The sequence below is a fragment of the Hypanus sabinus genome, chromosome X1 (genome assembly GCF_030144855.1).
Source record: "Hypanus sabinus isolate sHypSab1 chromosome X1, sHypSab1.hap1, whole genome shotgun sequence".
NCBI classification, from domain to species: domain Eukaryota; kingdom Metazoa; phylum Chordata; class Chondrichthyes; order Myliobatiformes; family Dasyatidae; genus Hypanus; species Hypanus sabinus.
This window is the reverse complement of record NC_082738.1, coordinates 69,391,749-69,409,724: the sequence shown is the minus strand read 5'-3', so window position 1 is coordinate 69,409,724 and position 17,976 is coordinate 69,391,749. Positions and strand designations below refer to the sequence as shown.

The 17,976-nt window shown below is 43.8% G+C and overlaps 1 protein-coding gene across 2 annotated transcripts in view; it reads left to right on the top strand.

Moving 5' to 3' along the window:
- socs7 (suppressor of cytokine signaling 7) overlaps positions 1-17,976 on the top strand; it is a 190,445-nt gene that overhangs the window by 33,363 nt on the left and 139,106 nt on the right. For both annotated transcript variants that reach the window (XM_059956711.1, XM_059956710.1), the window contains exon 2: positions 8,846-8,910. In XM_059956711.1, coding sequence (XP_059812694.1) covers positions 8,846-8,910 — 65 coding nt within the window. The remainder of the gene's footprint in view (positions 1-8,845; positions 8,911-17,976) is intronic.

Here is a 17,976-nt window from a genome sequence, read left to right as displayed (position 1 = left end):
ACCATTGACAGGGCTGACTGATCTGCTGTGACTGCCCACAGCACAGTAGCATGGGTTCCTCCCACATATCAAAGACGTAGGGTTAGGGAGAAATGGAAGCACAGTAACATTTGTGGGCTGCCCAGCACAATCCTCGCTGATTTAATTTGACACAAACAAAGCAACCCCAATCCTACAGCTGGCACTGTCACTGTAAAGAGTGCTGCACTAATAAGATATCCAGAGTTAGAAATAGATATGACCTGAGATGGGCACCAAATCCAGTACTGAATTTGGAAAGAGCCTATTTACTGAGAAAGTGGTTAGAATGTGGAATTTTGTTCCCCTGGGAGAAGATGCAGCAGATAATGTCAGTGTACATGACACAAAGTTGTCTAAGCACCCAAGGGAGAAAGAAGTGGAAGGATGTGTTACTTGGGTGGAGGAGGTTTGTGCAGAGCGCAAATGCAATCATAGGTCAACAGGGCTGAATGATCAGTGTAATCTCTGCAGAGCTGAAATGTCCCTGTGCAGGTTAAGTCAGCTGTAAGGAAGGCAAATGTAACGTTAGCATTCATTTTGAGAGGACTAGAATAGAAAGGCAAGGATGTAATGCTGAGGCTTTAGAAGGCATTGGTCAAACCTGACATGGAGTATTAGGGGCAGTTTTGATCTCCTTGCCTGAGAAAGGATGTGCTGGCATTGGAGAGGGTTCAGAGGAGGTTCACAAGTGTGATCCCAGGAAAAGGAGGATTATCTTGTAAGGAGCATTGATGGCTGTGGGTCTGTACTCACTGGAGTTTAGAGAATGAGGGGGGATCTCATTGAAACCTATTGAATATTGAAAGGCCTAGCTAGAGTGGATATGGAGAGGATGTTTTCGATGGTGAGTGAGTCCCGGAATTGAGGGCACAGCCTCAGTAGAAGGACGTCCCTTTAGAACAGAGCTGAGGAGGCATTTCTTAAGCCACAGTGGTGAATCTGTGGAATTTGTTGTCATGGACATCTGTGGAGGCCAAGTCACTGGGTATATTTAAGAAAGAAGTTGTTGCTAGGTTCGTGATTAGTAAGGGTGTCAAAGATTACAGCAGGAGAATGTTTTTCAGAGGAAAAATAAATCAGCTGTGATAGTATGGTGGAGCAGACTTGATGGCCTAATTCTGTTCCTATGACTTGTGGTCAATTAAGGGGCCCTCATCTGCTTGTGATTCTTGCATTTTTGAATTGATTTACAGTCTATTCCTTTCTGGAATTCTGCTCCTATGTCTTATGGTGTTATGCTAATCCTGTGTCTTGGTTCTGGGTTTGTGTGAGGGTGAGAATGTCCTTTGGATTTGCATTCAGATGTATTTACCACATAAACTAATCTGAACTATTCTAATCAATCTATTCCTAATAGAAATTTTTCCTACGATTGTGTGTGTTTCCTCTGGGTGCTCAGGTTCCCTCCACATTCCAGAGATGCAGGGGTTAGTTGGCATGTGACGTTAGCACCAGAAGCATGGCGACACTTGTGGGCTGCTCCCAGCATATTCTGAGACTGTAATGGTTGTTGAGGCAAAATGCTGATGTCACTGTTTTGATGTGCATTTGACAAATAAAGCTAATCTTTAAATCATAATCTCAGGGATCTTTTTTTGCTTAAGACATTTGCACAATACTGTGTCGATGTAGAATGGAGAGTGAGTTTGTAAATCTGCCGGGAGCAAAGGATGTTGGGAATGGTGAGGGTGGAGCGTCACGGGAGTGGCGTGGGACAGGTGACAGAGAAAGATGGATACTTTATTGATCCCAAAGGAATTAAGTTTCACAATAGCATTACAAGTGCTCAGATATAAATATTAGAAGAGAAGTAGAAAGAATTTTTAAAAATAAATTACCAGTCTAACAGGAGGGAGCTATCACTTCTCCGGCTATAAGTTGACTCATTACAGAGCCTAATGGCCGAGGGTAAAAATGACCTTGTATAGTGCTCTTTGGAACAGTGCAGTTGTCTTAGTCTGTTTCTAAAAGTGCTCCTCTGTTTAGCCAAGGTGGCATGCAGAGGGTGAGATACATTGTCCAGAATTGCCAGGGTTTTCCGGAGGGTCCTTTGTTCTACCACAGCCTCCAGTGTGTCCAGTTTGACTCCTGTAACAGAGCCAGCCTCTCTAATCAGTTTATTGAGCCTGTTGGTATCACCTGTGCTGATACCATTGCCCCAGCACACCACCCCATAGAAGATTGTCCTGGTGACAATCCTGGTAGAACGTGTGAAGGAGAGGCCTGCACACTCCAAAGGACCTCAGTCTCCTTGGGAAGTAGAGGCGACTCTGGCCCTTCTTGTACACGGCCTCTGTGTTGGGGCTCCACTCGAGTCTGTCATCCAGGTGCCCCCCCCCCCCCCCCCCCCCCAGGTACCTGTAGGTCCTCACCACATCCACGTCCTCACCGTCGATAGTAACGGAGCAGTCTTCCTAAAGTCCATCACCGTCTCCTCTGTCTTACTGATGCTGAGCTGCGGATGATTCAGCTCACACCGTTTGACAAAGTCCTCCCCCAGGGCCCTGTATCCACCTCCCGTCACACACTCAGCTACTGTTGAGTCATCAGGGAATTTCTGCAGATGACATGACTCAGAGTTGTACCTGAAGTCCGAGGTATAGGGGGTGCACAGGAAGGGAGCCAGCTCAGTCCCCTGTGGGGCCCCAGTGCGGCTCATGGCCGTGTCTGACACACAGCTCTGAAGCCAGACAGACTGTGGCCTGCCAGTCAGGTAGCCCATTATCCAGGATACAATGGAAGTGCTAATCTGCATTGAACGGAACTTTTCCCTCCGCAATGAGGGCTGTATGGTATTGAAGGCACTTGAGAAATTAAAAAAACATTATCCTCACATGCTGCCCTGGTTATCCAAATGAGAGGAGGCTCTGTTCAGCAGGTAGGTAACAGCAACGTCAACTCCAATGTGCTCCTGGGAGGCAAACTGCAGGAGATCGAGGGCTAATCAGACCAGGGGTTGGAGGTGAGCCAGGACCAGCCTTTCTAAGGTCTGCCAGGGGTGGGGTGGTGCAGATGCAGACACACCCAGCCCTGAGACACCAGGCGAGGTCATTTGATTCCAAGCAATCGGTTTATTGATCATTACAGAATCTCTCTGGTGCTTCCTGCTCCCTTCCCCTTTTCCCTTCCCCTTTTCCCAATCATGATTCCCCTCTCCTTGCCCCCTTCCCACTCTCAGTCCACAATAGAGACCCATATCAGAGTCAGGTTTATCATCACTCACATATGTCATGAAATTTGTTTTTTGTGGCAGTGCATAAAACCACAGTACTGTGCAAATGTCTGAGGCACCCTAGCTATATACTGTACATCGAAACATACAGTGAAATGCTTTATTTGATTTAACAACCAAGACCGAAGGATGTGCTGAGGGTGGCCTGCAAGTGTTACCACACATTCCTGTGACAACATAGCGTGCCCACTGTGCTCAACAGAACATCACATCATAACAAAACAGAACACTACAAAGAATTTAAAAAAAGGAAATCAAGCCTCAGCTCCCACCTATGCACCTATAGTTCCCAAGGTTTACAGCCTCCAGGCTTTGCCAATTGGGCTTCCTCTTAAGAATTTCTAATCAACCTTTGAACTATAAACTCAGTGTTGACCCCTGGACTTGCTTATGACAGGACCCTGAACTCCAAGCTTGCTGTCTCATAGGCCCTCGTGGCTCCTGCTCACACGGCCATCTTTCAGGCAAAATTTGGCCTGTGGCTGATGGTTCTATCTCCTGTCAGCGGCCTGTCTTTGAATCAGACCAGCCAGCAATAGCAGGAGAGGATTCAGCCTCATTGGTATAGAAATGGATGGATCAATGGGGCAAACATCAAAGTGGAAACTGGGATTAATGCAGGGATTTTAGGAAGTTTTTTAGGGATATGGGAAGAGATGATGAGACTGGCGATTCTGCGACTAGATGTGTTGTGTATGTATATATTAAAAAAAAAGTGTGATTGCCTGACATCTGTCAGTAATCTGCTGCCTTTAAAGTGCAACCAGGCAGCTAGCTGATCAGAATCAAGATTGATGGATTGAAGAAGAATGGACACTGAATTACAAATACTGTGAAGGAAATTGTTTCCTGTCCTGCTGGCTCCACGTGAATAGATTGGGGCTGCTTAACTTGGGCACTTTATTTTTGTTCCATTATCTACACAACTCGGGGACGTAGTGATCTCTGCTTCTGTTTGTCCTTTGAAAGATTTAAGGGTAGCAGGAAGGGTAAATGTCCTTTAACATCCCTTGTAAGACTAGCCAAGGATTGCAATGTGAGCAGCTGTTAGGGGAATGCAACAACCATTGCATTTCAGTAGCATCCTTCACAGCCTCTGCATTATAAAATCCTAAACACCTAATGAAATACTATCTGAAAGGCAGTTAATGCTGCAATTGTATGTTTTTAGGGTGTGTGTGTTAAACTTCATGCCATCTCAAAAGTTTCTTCCCCAGGCAGTTGATCTGATCAACCCCTCCCTCCCCCATTATCCCCATCACTGAACTGCACTGTAAACTTTTTTATAATGCTGTTAACATTGTAAATTCATGCTGGTATTCATATTTTAATCCATTTCTTTTCTTTAACTGCTAACTTTTAAAATATAATTTTTATTCTTTATAATTTTTTTTGCTTGTTTTTGCCAACACACAGCATATTCCTTCTGTACAGTACTGTGCAAAAGTCTTGGACATATGTTTAAAAATATTCTATAAAGTGAAGATGCTTTCAAAATGAAATTTTTAAATATCAGAAAATTTGCTATAAAGACCAGTAAACAATAAAAAACTAAATTAGATCAATATTTGATGTGAGCACTCTTGCCTTTAAAACTGCATCAGTTCTCTTAGTACACTATCGTGCAGTTTTATAAGAAAATCAGTTGGTTGTTCCAAGCATCTTGGAGAACTTGCCACAGTTCTGCAGACTTTGTCTCGCTTGCTTTTGTCTTTCCAGGTAATCCCAGACAGTCTTAATGATATTGAGATCAGGGCTCCGTGGAGTCCATACACCTGAAACCATATAAAATATCTCGGGTGCCTAAGACTTTTGCACAGTATTGTCGATATATATGGTGAATACAGTTGATCTTTGATCCTTAGCACAGAACTGTGTACAAGTGGATGTAAAAGTTGTCATGATGTTTATTGCAAGGAAGAACAGAAGGGTTAATTATCCCCATTTCTCTGGCCAATATTGTTCCCTCAGTCAGCAACCCCTCTTGCATCTTGACTCTGGTGCAAGGTGCTATACAATATAAAACTTTTTTTGTGTGTGTATATATATGTATGTGTATATGTATATATGTGTGTGTGTGTGTGTGTGTGTATATATATATATATATATATATATATATATATATATGTATATGTGTGTATATACATATATATGTGTGTGTGTGTGATCATGACCATGATCATTCCCAAATAGCAGGAAGATCAGAATCGGGTTATTATCACTGATATGTTGTAGAATATCCCAAATGACACCTCCCACATTTTTTTTCACAAATCTCACTTTGAGCAATCCAACGACTGCTAGCAATCTGTGGTGCACTGAATCGTGAGGTTTCTTGTTTTGTGTGAGCAATACAGTTTAATGCATAATAAAATTACTTCAAGTTACAAAAAAATTGATCTTTGATTTAAAAGAAACGAGTGCTAAAGCGAAATAGTCAAATAGTGTTCATGGACTGTGCAGAAATCTGATAGGGAATGGGAAGAAGCTGTTGAGTGTGGGTCTTCAGGTTCCTGCACTACCACAGCGAGAATCCTTAATGATGGATGCTGCCTTCCTGAGGTGCCGCCTTTTGACAATGTCATCAAGGCTAGTGCCTGTGATGGAAGTGACTGAATCTACAACATCACTTGCCATTTGCTGTGGGTTCTCGTGCTGCTGGTGTATTTTGTGTGTTTCACAGTAATTTATTTGGCAGTGAAGTGGGCACCTCAATGATATCACTATTGATGGCTGCATTCATTGGCCACTTTATTGGGTACACTTGTTAGTGCAAATATCTAATCAGCCAATCACGTGGCAGCAAGTCAGTGCATAAAAGCATGTCGACATGGTCGAGAGGTTCAGGTCAGACATCAGAATGGGGACGAAATGTGATCTAAGTGACTTTCACCGTGGAATGATTGTTGGTGCCAGATGGGGTGGTTTGAGTATCTCAGGAACTGCTGATCTGGGATCTTTCTCACACAATAGTATCTAGAGTTTACAGAGAATGGTGTGAAACACAAAAAAACAATCCTGTGAGCATCAGTTCTGTGTGCAAAAACACCTTGTTAATCAGAGAGGTCAGAGGAGAATGGCCAGACTGGTTCAAATTGACAGGAAAGAGTCATAGAACACTACAGCTCAGAAACAGATCCTTCAACCCGTCTAGCCTGTGCCAAACCATTATACTGCCTTGTCCCATCGACCTGCACTCAGACCATAGCCCTCCTTCTCACTCTCATCCATGTACCTATGCAAATTACTCTTAAATGTTTAAATCAAACCCACATACCATATGCACTGGCAGCTTGTTCCACACACTTCCAACCTGAGTGAAGATGCCCCCCCATATTCCCCTTAAACATTTCACCTTTCACCCTTAACCCATGACCTGTAGTCTCATCAAACCTCTGGGGCCAAAAAAGACAAAAGTAACTGCACATCACAATAGTGATGTGCAGAAGAGCATCTCTGAACACAATGCAATGAACCTTGAAGTGGCAGCAGCAGCAGGAGACCCCAAACATGGCCTCAGTGGCCACTTTGAAGTATGGGAGGGGGAGGAGAGGGCTTTCTCTCAGGGAAAGCTAAATAGGATGGGTCTTGACCTAATCAAGGGCTTTAATGGAACACTCTAACCCACAGGTTAGAGTGACCTCAGAGAACATGTGAATCCCAATTGGTTTCTCAAATCCTGAGAGAGTGGAATTAACTCCTTTAGGAGAAGCAAAAATGAAAGTCAAAGTAAATTTACTAAATTACATACACAGTCTTTGGCTGTATGCTGCAATAGGAATTATTCTGGCTATGATATTAGAGGGTGTTGGAAGTGAGAAGAGAATGGTATTAGATTTGTTTTGTGCCATGTCATGGGTGATTATGATCTTTGATGGTTCTTGGCAAAAAAAGTGGTTTGCCATTGCTGCCCTCTGGGCAGTGTCTTTACAAGATGGGTGACCCCAGCCATTATCAATACACTTCAGAGATTGTCTGCCTGGTGTCAGTGGTCGCAAAACCTGGACATGATATGTACCATCTGCCCATACGACTATCCACCACCTGCTCCCAAGGCTTCTGTGTCCCTGATCGGGGGTGGGGGGGTTATGCAGGTACAACACCTTGCCCAAGGGTGACCTGCAGGCTAGCGGAGGGAAGGAGCACCTTACACCTCCTTTGGTAGAGACACATCTCCACCCTGCCAACCAGGCATTAGATTAGGAACTTTCTGAAATCTTGAAAATGGAACTTTTGTAATGGTACACTTTACAAATACTATTAAACTCTAAGGTTAGCACTGACATGGACGAATTGGGTTGGAACATAGAACATTAGAATGCAGTGCTGGCACTTCAGCCAGTGAAATTATAATGGGGTTGGGGAATGTGAGAGTGTGAAGTGTGGTGTAAGAGAAACACCATGTGCACAGTTGGTCAGGGTACTGACCACCACACTGTAGACTGCCTCTTCCTGTCTCAGGCCTCAAGTTGGACAGCCTCTGAATGCAGCAACTCCATCCACACAGTCTGGTTTGTAAATTAGTTATATGCTCGCTGAGTGTTCTGAGCCAATACTTCCTGCTGTTTCTGTACCGTGAGTCATGCAGCCAGCACATGCCTCGCTATCAGGGGGCTGTTCATCACTGCACTTCAGACACTACACAAGCCTGAGCTTTTCTAGGTGAGCTATTTATAAACTTAATTTTAATAGTGGTGCTTTGGGTAGTAAACCAGTTAATTCTTTAAATGTAGGCTAGCTGATAGATGTCGGCACATTTCCTATTTAACTGACGGTAGGCCCATCTGCCATTAATGATAAACCACGTGGCTTCTGCACGTTATAATTCTAGTGGCTGCTTACCTATCTTGCAGCTGACAGCCATTAGATGAGTGTCCGAGATGTTTCCTGCATCTCCAACCTGTCCCAGCCAGTGATCTGTGACCCTGACCCGTTTCCCAATTTAATTTGTATTGTCCTTGCTCACACTTTGAGAACATCCTCCTCTCCCCGCTCATTTCCTACAGTCTGTTTTTTAAACCCTCTGGCCTCCCTCCCCACCGTGGAGAGAGTGATGAGAGGGTGCAGAACAGTCCGAGCTGCTGAAGCTGCAGTGTAAGTTCAAAGTAAATGTAAGTCACCATATACAATCCTGAGGTTCATTTTCTTGTGGGCGTACTCAATAAATCTATAGAATAATAACCATAACAGAATCAATGGAAGACCGCACCAACTAGGGTGTTCAACCAGAGTGTGGAGGATAACAAACTGTACAAATACAAAAGAAAAAACAATAACAATAAATAAATATCAAGAACATGAGATGAAGAGTCCTTGAAAGTGAGTCCAAAGGTTCTGAAAACATTTCATTGATAGGGTGAGTGAAGTTCAAGAGCCTGATGGTTGAAGGGCCTGGTGGACTGAAGATGCAGAGTTACCTTCTGGGACCCTATTGTCTGAGAGGACACAACATTGACAGAATGAATTTGGCAATGAGATGCACACTGCTGTGTTGGGGAGTTTGAACCATTTAACGTCTCATCATGTTAAATACACATGTAGTGGTCTATGGGCAGTTCCCCTCCCTGATGTCTCTTGTCTTTTCCTCCACAGCAAACCCAGACTGACTCGGACGCAAAGTGCCTTCACTCCTGTGTCTTTAGCACCACCTTTCACAGGTAAGAAGCTTTAAAAAGCAAAGATCCTCCAAATACCAGAAATCTAAAATAGCTACCTTATGAGGATAGGTGGAGTGAGATGAGACTTTCCTCTTTGGAGTGAAGTGGAAAGATAGTGATAGACATGGGAAAGATAAGAGGCTTTTTCCCAGGTGGGGAAATGGCTAATACCAGGGGCATAATTTTAAAGTGATTGGATGAAAGTGTGAGGGGGGTAGCAGTCAGAGGTAATCATTTTACAGAGTGGTGGGTGAGTGGAACACCCAGTTGGGGGTGGTGGTGGGGGCATTAAGGGCATTTAAGAAATGCTTGATGGGCACATGAATGATAGAAAATTGGAGGTCTGTGTGGGAGGGAAGGGTTAGATTGATCGTGGAGTAGGTCAGCACGGTACTGTAGACCAAAGAGCCTGTACTGTTCTTTGTTAATTGCAAATTTTGAAATTAGTCCACAGGTTAGGCAGCATGTGTGAATGTAGAACAAAGAACAGGAACAGGGCTTTCAGCTCATGGCATGTCTGCCAGCCATGATGCCAAATGTAACTGCACCTATTCTGATGGTGCCTCAGCAGAAATGTTTATTCTCTCAACTATCCCTTCCCAGCTGCTTTCTTCATCCCTCCCTCTCTCACTGCTCCGCCTCAGTGCTGGCTTCTGTACCCTTCCTTTCTAGTCCTGACGAAGGGTCTTGGCCCCAAAAATCAATGGGTAATAAACTGGATTTGATTAGGAAGCTTAAGTTAAGGAACTCTTAAGAGGCACTAATCATAATATGATGGAATTCACCCTGCAGTTTGAAAGGGACAAGATAAAATTAGATGCATCAGTATTACTGTGGAGTAAAAGGAATTACAGAAGCATGATGACGAGCTGGCCAAAGCTGATTGGAAGGGGACACACTAGCAGTGATGACAGCAGAACAGCAATGGCTGGAGTTTTTGGGGGCAATTCAGAAGGCGCAGGACAGATGCATCGCAAAGATGAAGAATTCTAAAGGGAGGATGATGTAACCATAGCTGACGAGGGGCGTCAAATACAACATACAAGTAAAAGAGATGGCAGATCCTTTAGCAAAAAGTAGTGGGAAGTTAGAGGATTGGGAAGCAGAAAAAAATCATAAGGAGAGAAGATGAAATATGAAAGTAAGCTAGTCAGTGATATCAAAGAGGACACCAAGAAGTTTTTTTCAGATAGAGTAAAAGAAAGGCGAGAGTCGATAGAGGACTGCTGGAAAATGATACATGAGGTAGTAATGAGGGATAAAGAAATGGAGGACAAACTTAATTATTTTGTGTCAATCTTCACTGTAGAAGACTAGCAGAATGCCAGAAATGTAAGAGTGTCAAGGGGCAGAAGCGAGTTTGGTTGCTAATACTGAAGAGAAGGTGCTTGGGAAACTGAAAGGTCTGAAAGTGGATAAGTCATCTGGACCAGATGGACTACACCCCAGAGTTCTGAAAGAGGTGGCTGAAAAGATTGTCGAGACATTAGTAAGGGTCTATCAAGAATCACTAGATTCTGGACTGATTCTGGAAGAATGGAAAATTACAATTGTCATTCCACTCTTTTTAAGAAGGGAGGGAGGCAGAAGCAAGGAAATTATAGTCTAGTTAATGCAATGCTAGCATTCACTTGAAGAGGACTAGAATATAAAAACAAAGACCGTACTTGGAGTGTTTAGAGCAATTTTGGGCCCCTTCTCTAAGAGAGGATGTGCTGGTATTGGAGAGGGTCCAGTGGAGGTTTAAGAGAATGAAAGGGTTAACATATGAGAAGCATTTGATGGTTCTGCACCTGGAGATTAGAAGAATGAGGTGTGACCTCATTGAAACCTATTGAATATTGGAATGCCAAGATAGTATGGATGTGGAGAAAATATTTCCTGTAGTGAGTGAGTCTAGAACCAGAGAGCACAGACTCGGAATAGTGGGGCGTCTGTTTAGAAGAGAGATGAGGAAGAATTTCTTTAGCCAGAGGGTAGTGAATCTGTGGAATTCACAGATGACTGTGGAGGCCATGTCATCATAGGATGATAGGTTCTTAATTTGTAAGGGCGTCAAAGGTTGCAGGGCAAAAGCAAGAGAATAGGGTTGAGAGGGACAATAAATCTGCTATGGTGCAATGGCGGCGCAGGAATGATAGATCAAATGGCCTAATTGTGCTTCTATGTCTTATGGTCTGTGGCTGACCCAATGCGAGATGAGGGAGTACTGCGTGCTTGTTCTTGCAGAAATGTGGCTCCAAGGCAACTCCCATCCAGCATCAGTCTTCAGACCATGCCACTCGGACTTCTACAAATACAGTGGGTTCCAGTCAACGGGGATGCATTGGACCAGTACATTTAGGGTCAAATAAGTGGCTGCCCCACTTAGGTGAAGTTTTATGGAAATAGTTAAAAAGGTATTTTTTTTTAAAAAGACAAACTACCATTTCACTGAGTAGCAAATTATGTATTTAAATGAAATGCAGAAAAAATTAGAACACTACAAACACTACTGCAGTAGTATAAAACTGTATTAGTTCCTAATAGCTATCGATGGAGGAATTCATCCAGTGTTATTTCTTTTGACTGTAAGTTAACAAAATCAGTACAGACAGTGGACTGCCTTCATACAATGCTGTCGACGATTGCATCCTCCAAATCTTCATTTTCATTGTAATATTCAGATGATTGTTGATCAAGATACTTGAAGTAGTGAAATAGTTTCATTTTCACTCCAGGCCGTTTCTGGCTTCTCCAAGCCTGAATACATGAAACTGTAGTGAGAAAAACAGTTCTGAATTGTCTTGCTGCTTATTTCTCGCCAACTATCAGTAACAAAAATCACTGCTTTTTAACACAAACACATGCAGCTGTGTAAAATCTGCTTTCAGCGCAATGTAGTGTCATAACGGCTGCACAAGTACACACATCAGACGCTAATTAGACTGTTCGCCAACAGTCTCCTGTCCCAATTAAACAATATAGTATCCCAAATAAACAAAGGGAATCCTATTTTTTTCCCTATACCCAGTCCATAGCGCTCCATTCCCCTTCCATCCATGTAGGAGTACATTTAAGAGAAATTTGGATTCGAACCCGCATCCACCACTTCCACTGGCAGTTCATTAATCCCTAATCACCTTGCGAGCGAAGAAGCTCCCCCTCGTGTTCCCTTAATCGTTTCATCTTTCACCCTTAACCCATGACCTCTAGTTCTAATCTCACCCAAACTCAGTGGGAAAAGCATGCTTGGTTTTACCCTTTCAATACTCCTCACGGTTTTGTATACCTCTATCAAATTCCCCTCTCATTCTCCCATGCTCTAGGGCAGAGGTCGGCAACCTGCGGCTCCAGAGCCACATGCGGTTCTTTGATCTCTGTGATGCGGCTCCCCGTGGTTTGTTAGCTTTTGAAATGTAATTCGAAATTTGAAGATTATGGTGATCTTGTACAATATGAAAACTTTGCGGAGACACCGTTTCCTGGCACATCCGAACCGGCTCACAATTAGCTACCGTTCCGACTAAGGGAGATAGCCTACGGGGGTTTGTGAGTACGTGTCTTTTGGAGCATCCGCGCCCACGGGGACGGGTTAAGGGAGGCTTTAAAGCAAGGCTGTTTAGTTCGAATAAAGTTACCTTTGACTGCAGTGTCTTTATTTTAGCGCTGCGTGTAGCGCTACACCGCTACAACGTGTTTTTTATCGCTATTAATATACATCACCACTGCCAATACCTGATACCCGCCAGTGCGCGCTTTCTTTTAATTCTTCGATCCAAGGTAGGCTACCTACGGAGTAACCTTCAACCCAACGTCTTTTTTTCGGAGTTCAAAATGTTTTTGTTGCATGCAGAAATGTAATTTCGTTTTCTCTGCAGGAGTTCATCAATTTCATAAATGCAACACATTATAGTTTGTTTATACATAGAATAAAGGCAAAAAAAACCCGTTGTATGCAGTGTTATTTCATTTTGTGGCTCCCAGTGTTTTCTTTTCTGTGGGAAATGGGTCCATATTGGCTCTTTCAGTGGTAAACGTTGCCGACCCCTGCTCTAGGGAATGAAGTCCCATTTAATCAGATGTAGTTGCTATTGTAATGTTGGAAGCAAGATAACCAGTTGTATGCCCAGCATATTGCCACAAGATGAAGATTATTTTTATTTGTGACGTGTGCATCAAAACATAGTCGAATGTATCATTTGAGTCAAATCAGTGAGGATTGCGCTGAGGGAAGCCCCCAGCCTTGTAGCTGGCTCTGTAAAGTGCTGCATTAGCTGCTGTGCTACCATATTGCCCCAAACTGTAATAATGTTCAGGTAATTTATTTGTGGTGTTAGCTGAAGAATAAGCACTTTGTCAGAGAGGAGAACTTAGATTATAAATCTCCATGATGTATACTCTCACCTACATGTGGTACTGCTCTGGTGTTCAGGTCTGTTTGTGGAAAAGTCTTGATTCTAGCACTTGTCAGAAACTGGACTAACCAATGGAACATTGAAAAGTGATTCCCAGCCAAGCAGTTTTGCTATTAACACAAGAGATTCTGTGGATGCTGGAAATCCAAAGCAACATGCACAAAATGCTGGAGAAATTCAGCAGGTCAGGCAGCATCTATGTAGAAGAATGGAGAGTTGGCATTTCGTGAAGACCCTTCAATGAGGACCGGAAAGGAAGTGGGAAGCCAGAAGAAAGGTGGTAATGATGTGTTTTGGGGGGTAGGAATAAGTACAGATTAGATGGTAATGGGGGAAGGTAGGTGGGTGGGGGAGGGACAATTGAAGTGAGAAGCTGGGAAGTGGTAGGTGGAAAAGACAAAGGGCTGAAGAAGGAGAAATCTGATAGGAGAAGAAAATGAACCAATGGAGAAAAGGGAAGGAGGGGGGTCACTAGAGGGAGGTGATAGGCAGGTGAGGAGAAGAGAAGGGAGCCAGAATGGGGAATGGAAAAAGTGGGGGGGGGGGGGAGGGGTAAAAATTACCTGAAGTTAGAGAAATCATGCCATCAGATTGGAAGGTACACAGGCAGAATATGAGGTGTTGCTCCTCCAACCTGAGAGTGGTCTCATCGTGGCAGTAGAGGAGACCGTGGACTGACATGTTGGAATGGGGAGTGGAATCAAAATGGTTGGCCATCAGGAAATCTGTGTTGTGGACGGAGCAAAGGTGCAGCTTTGTTAATGCTGTTGTTAAAGAATTTTTTAAAAAGGAGTGTGGCTTTGATAATCAGAATCAGGTTTAATATCACTGCTATATATTGTGAAATTTGTTAACTTTGTAGCAGCAGTACAATGGAATACATGATAAATGTAGAAAAAAAAACAGAATTGCAATAAGTATATATGTGTATATTAAATAGTTAAGATAAATGGAAATAAAAGAAGTAGTGTGGTAGTGTTCATGGGTCAATGTCTGTTCCGAAATCTGATGGCAGAGGGGAAGAAGCTGTTCCTCAATCGTTGAGTGAGTGTCTTCAGGCTCCTGTACCTCCTCCCTGATGGCAGAGGGGAAGAAGCTGTTCCTGAATCGTTGAGTGTGTGTCTTCAGGCTCCTGTACCTCCTCCCTGATGGCAGAGAGGAAGAACCTGTTCCTGAATCGTTGATTGTGTGTCTTCAGGCTCCTGTACCTCCTCCCTGATAGCAGAGGGGAAGAAGCTGTTCCTGAATCGTTGATTGTGTGTCTTCAGGCTCCTGTACCTCCTCCCTGATAGCAGAGGGGAAGAAGCTGTTCCTGAATCGTTGATTGTGTGTCTTCAGGCTCCTGTACCTCCTCCCTGATGGCAGAGGGGAAGAAGCTGTTCCTGAATCGTTGAGTGTGTGTCTTCAGGCTCCTGTACCTCCTCCCTGATGGCAGAGGGGAAGAAGCTGTTCCTGAATCGTTGAGTGTGTGTCTTCAGGCTCCTGTACCTCCTCCCTGATGGCAGAGGGGAAGAAGCTGTTCCTGAATCGTTGATTGTGTGTCTTCAGGCTCCTGTACCTCCTCCCTGACGGCAGAGGGGAAGAAGCTGTTCCTGAATCGTTGAGTGTGTGTCTTCAGGCTCCTGTACCTCCTCCCTGACGGCAGAGGGGAAGAAGCTGTTCCTGAATCGTTGAGTGTGTGTCTTCAGGCTCCTGTACCTCCTCCCTGATGGCAGAGGGGAAGAAGCTGTTCCTGAATCGTTGAGTGTGTGTCTTCAGGCTCCTGTACCTCCTCCCTGACGGCAGAGGGGAAGAAGCTGTTCCTGAATCGTTGATTGTGTGTCTTCAGGCTCCTGTACCTCCTCCCTGACGGCAGAGGGGAAGAAGCTGTTCCTGAATCGTTGAGTGTGTGTCTTCAGGCTCCTGTACCTCCTCCCTGACGGCAGAGGGGAAGAAGCTGTTCCTGAATCGTTGAGTGTGTGTCTTCAGGCTTCTGTACCTCCTTCCCAAAGGTAGAAATGAGAAGAGGGCATGTCCTGGGTGGTGGGGGCCCTTAATAATGGACACCTCCTTCCTAAGGCACTGCTCTTGGATATTACGGAGGCTATGATGGAGCTGACTGATTTTACAACTATTTTCTAATTGGCATTTAAAATACTGGGTTAATGATGAGAAAGTGCCAAGATTTTAATGAAGCTAAATGATTGTGAAGATGGTAAGAGGAGTCAGAACACGTGTCTCATGCAATGATGGTGTGAGCAAGAAATTGTAGGGGAGTGTTAACAGAACGTTCAGGTATTTAATCTGCAGTATCTGCTGATTCTTCTGTTACCGGTTCTGCAGAAACATTATCATGGAGAGATGAGCAAATTATCATCTTGCCCCCTGCCCTGCCCCCCTCCTCACCCCCTCCAGAGATCCACTTAAATGCCTCTCTACCATTTGATCTCTCCTGACAACTCCATTACTGTCATAGTCCTACTCTCAAGTTTCTTGTTTATATAAGGCACAGCTAGCAATTGTTACTTGCTTTCTCTGATCTCTGTTAGCTTTGTACCTCTTACACTTGACTTCCATTTTCTCCTGGCTGCCTACCCTTATTCCATCTTCCATTCCAAACTCTTCTTCCCTTGTCCTATCTTTCTGGGTTATGGTCACTGGCCCATTTTCATTCCCATTCCACCAGGAAGTAAAAAGCCAAAGCAGGAGAAGACCATTTTGCCCCTCTCCTGGCTACTCTAGCAATCTCCAGAAACATTGATCTTTTATCTCACCCCCATTCCTGCACTAACTCCATATCCTTTGATTCCCTTAATTTAATTTCCTCCCAGCTTCTTAAAGTTCAAAGTAGATTTATTATCAAAGTACATATGTCACCATATTCAGCTCTGAGATTTGTTCTCCTATGGGCATACTCAATAAATCCAACAACCAGAACAGAATCAATGAAAGATCACAACAGGACAGACAACCAGTGTGCAAAAGGCAACTAACTGTGCAAATTCAACAAGAAATAATAATAATAATAATAATAATAATAATAATAAATAATCAATAAATATTGAGAATGTGAAATAAAGAGTCTATGAAAGTGAAGTTCATAGGTTGTGGGAACATTTCAATGATGGAGAGAGTGAAGTTATCCCCCTTTGGTTTAACAGCCTGATGGTTGAGGGATCGTAACTGTTCTTGAACCTGGTGGTGTGAGTCCTAAGGCTCCTGTGTCTTCATGGTGGCAGCAGTGAGAAGAGAACATGACTTGGGTAGTGTGGGTCCGTGATGATGGATGCTGCCTACCTGTAATGGACTAGGCTGTCGGTTCATGAGTGTGTTCATACCAGGCTGTGATACAGCTAGTCAATATACTTTCCACTACACATCTATAGTAGTTTTTCAAAGTTTCATCCCCGTTCCCCCAACTTTCACCTTTCACCTGCCAGCTTGTACTCCTTTCCCTCCCTAACCTCAGGCTTCTGCCCTCTTCCTTTCCAGTCCTGGTGAAGAGTCTTGGCCCGAGACAGTAACTGTTTATTCCTTTCCATAAATGCTGCCTGATCTGCTGAGTTCCTGCAGCATTGTGTGTGTGTTGCTCTAAAAATATTCTGTTAATCACCATGAATGTGTTCCTAGTCTTCACTGCTGTCCTGAATAGAAAACTCCAAGGAGTAATTCCCTCTGGTTAAAGAAATTTCTCAGGCAACACACACAAAATGCTGGTGGAACACAGCAGGCCTGGCAGCATCTATAGGAAGAAGCCCTGTCGACGTTTCGGGCCGAGACCCTTCGTCAAGACTTGTCTGGTTGTGCTCTGGTTCTCGAATGTTCCAGAGGAAGCATCAGCACTGAAACCACAGTAGAAAAAGTCTGCTTACATTTACCCTATTTATACCTCTCATAATTTTGTATACCTCGATCAAATCTCCTATCATTCTCTTACACACCAGGGAATAAAGTCCTAACGTATTCAACCTTTCCCGATTAAGTCAGGTTCTCAGAGTCCAGGCAGGTCTTTATAAATTTGCTCTATACTTTTTAGTATTGATATTTTTCCTGTAGGTAGGTGACCAGAACTGCACATATATTAACTTTGAAGTGATTCATTTCTTTGAAGAAACCCAGCTGTATCTGAATGCTTCTACTCTCACTACTTTAAGAGTATTCATCTGTTCCCAGGATGTGACTTTCCTTCAAAGAACAGTTTCCCTTCCTCCACATCTCCTCCATTTCTCGTATATCTGAGCTCACCTCATCTTCCTGCCACCTTGATAGTGATAGAGTTCCTCTTGTCCTTACCTACCACCCCATCAGCCTCTGTATCCAACATATCGTCCTCTGCAACTTCCGCCATCTCCAAAGGGATCCTACCGCTAAACAAATCTTAACCCCCTTCTCTGTGCTTTCCGCAGGGATTGCTGCCTCCAAGGTTTCCTTGTCCATTCGTCCTTCCCCACTAATCTCTCTCCCTGCGAGCAACCATGGTGCTATTCAGAGCCCCAAACAGTTCTTCCAGATGAAGCAACACTTCACCTGTGAATATGCTGGTGTGGCTCGCCTGTTGTGTCTGGTGTTCCCAAAGTGGCCTCCTCTACATTGGGGGAAAGCTTTATTGAGCACCTCCGCTCCATTCGCCAAAAGTGGAACTTCTCGGTGGCCAAACATTTTAATTCTGATTCCCATTTTGACATGTTGG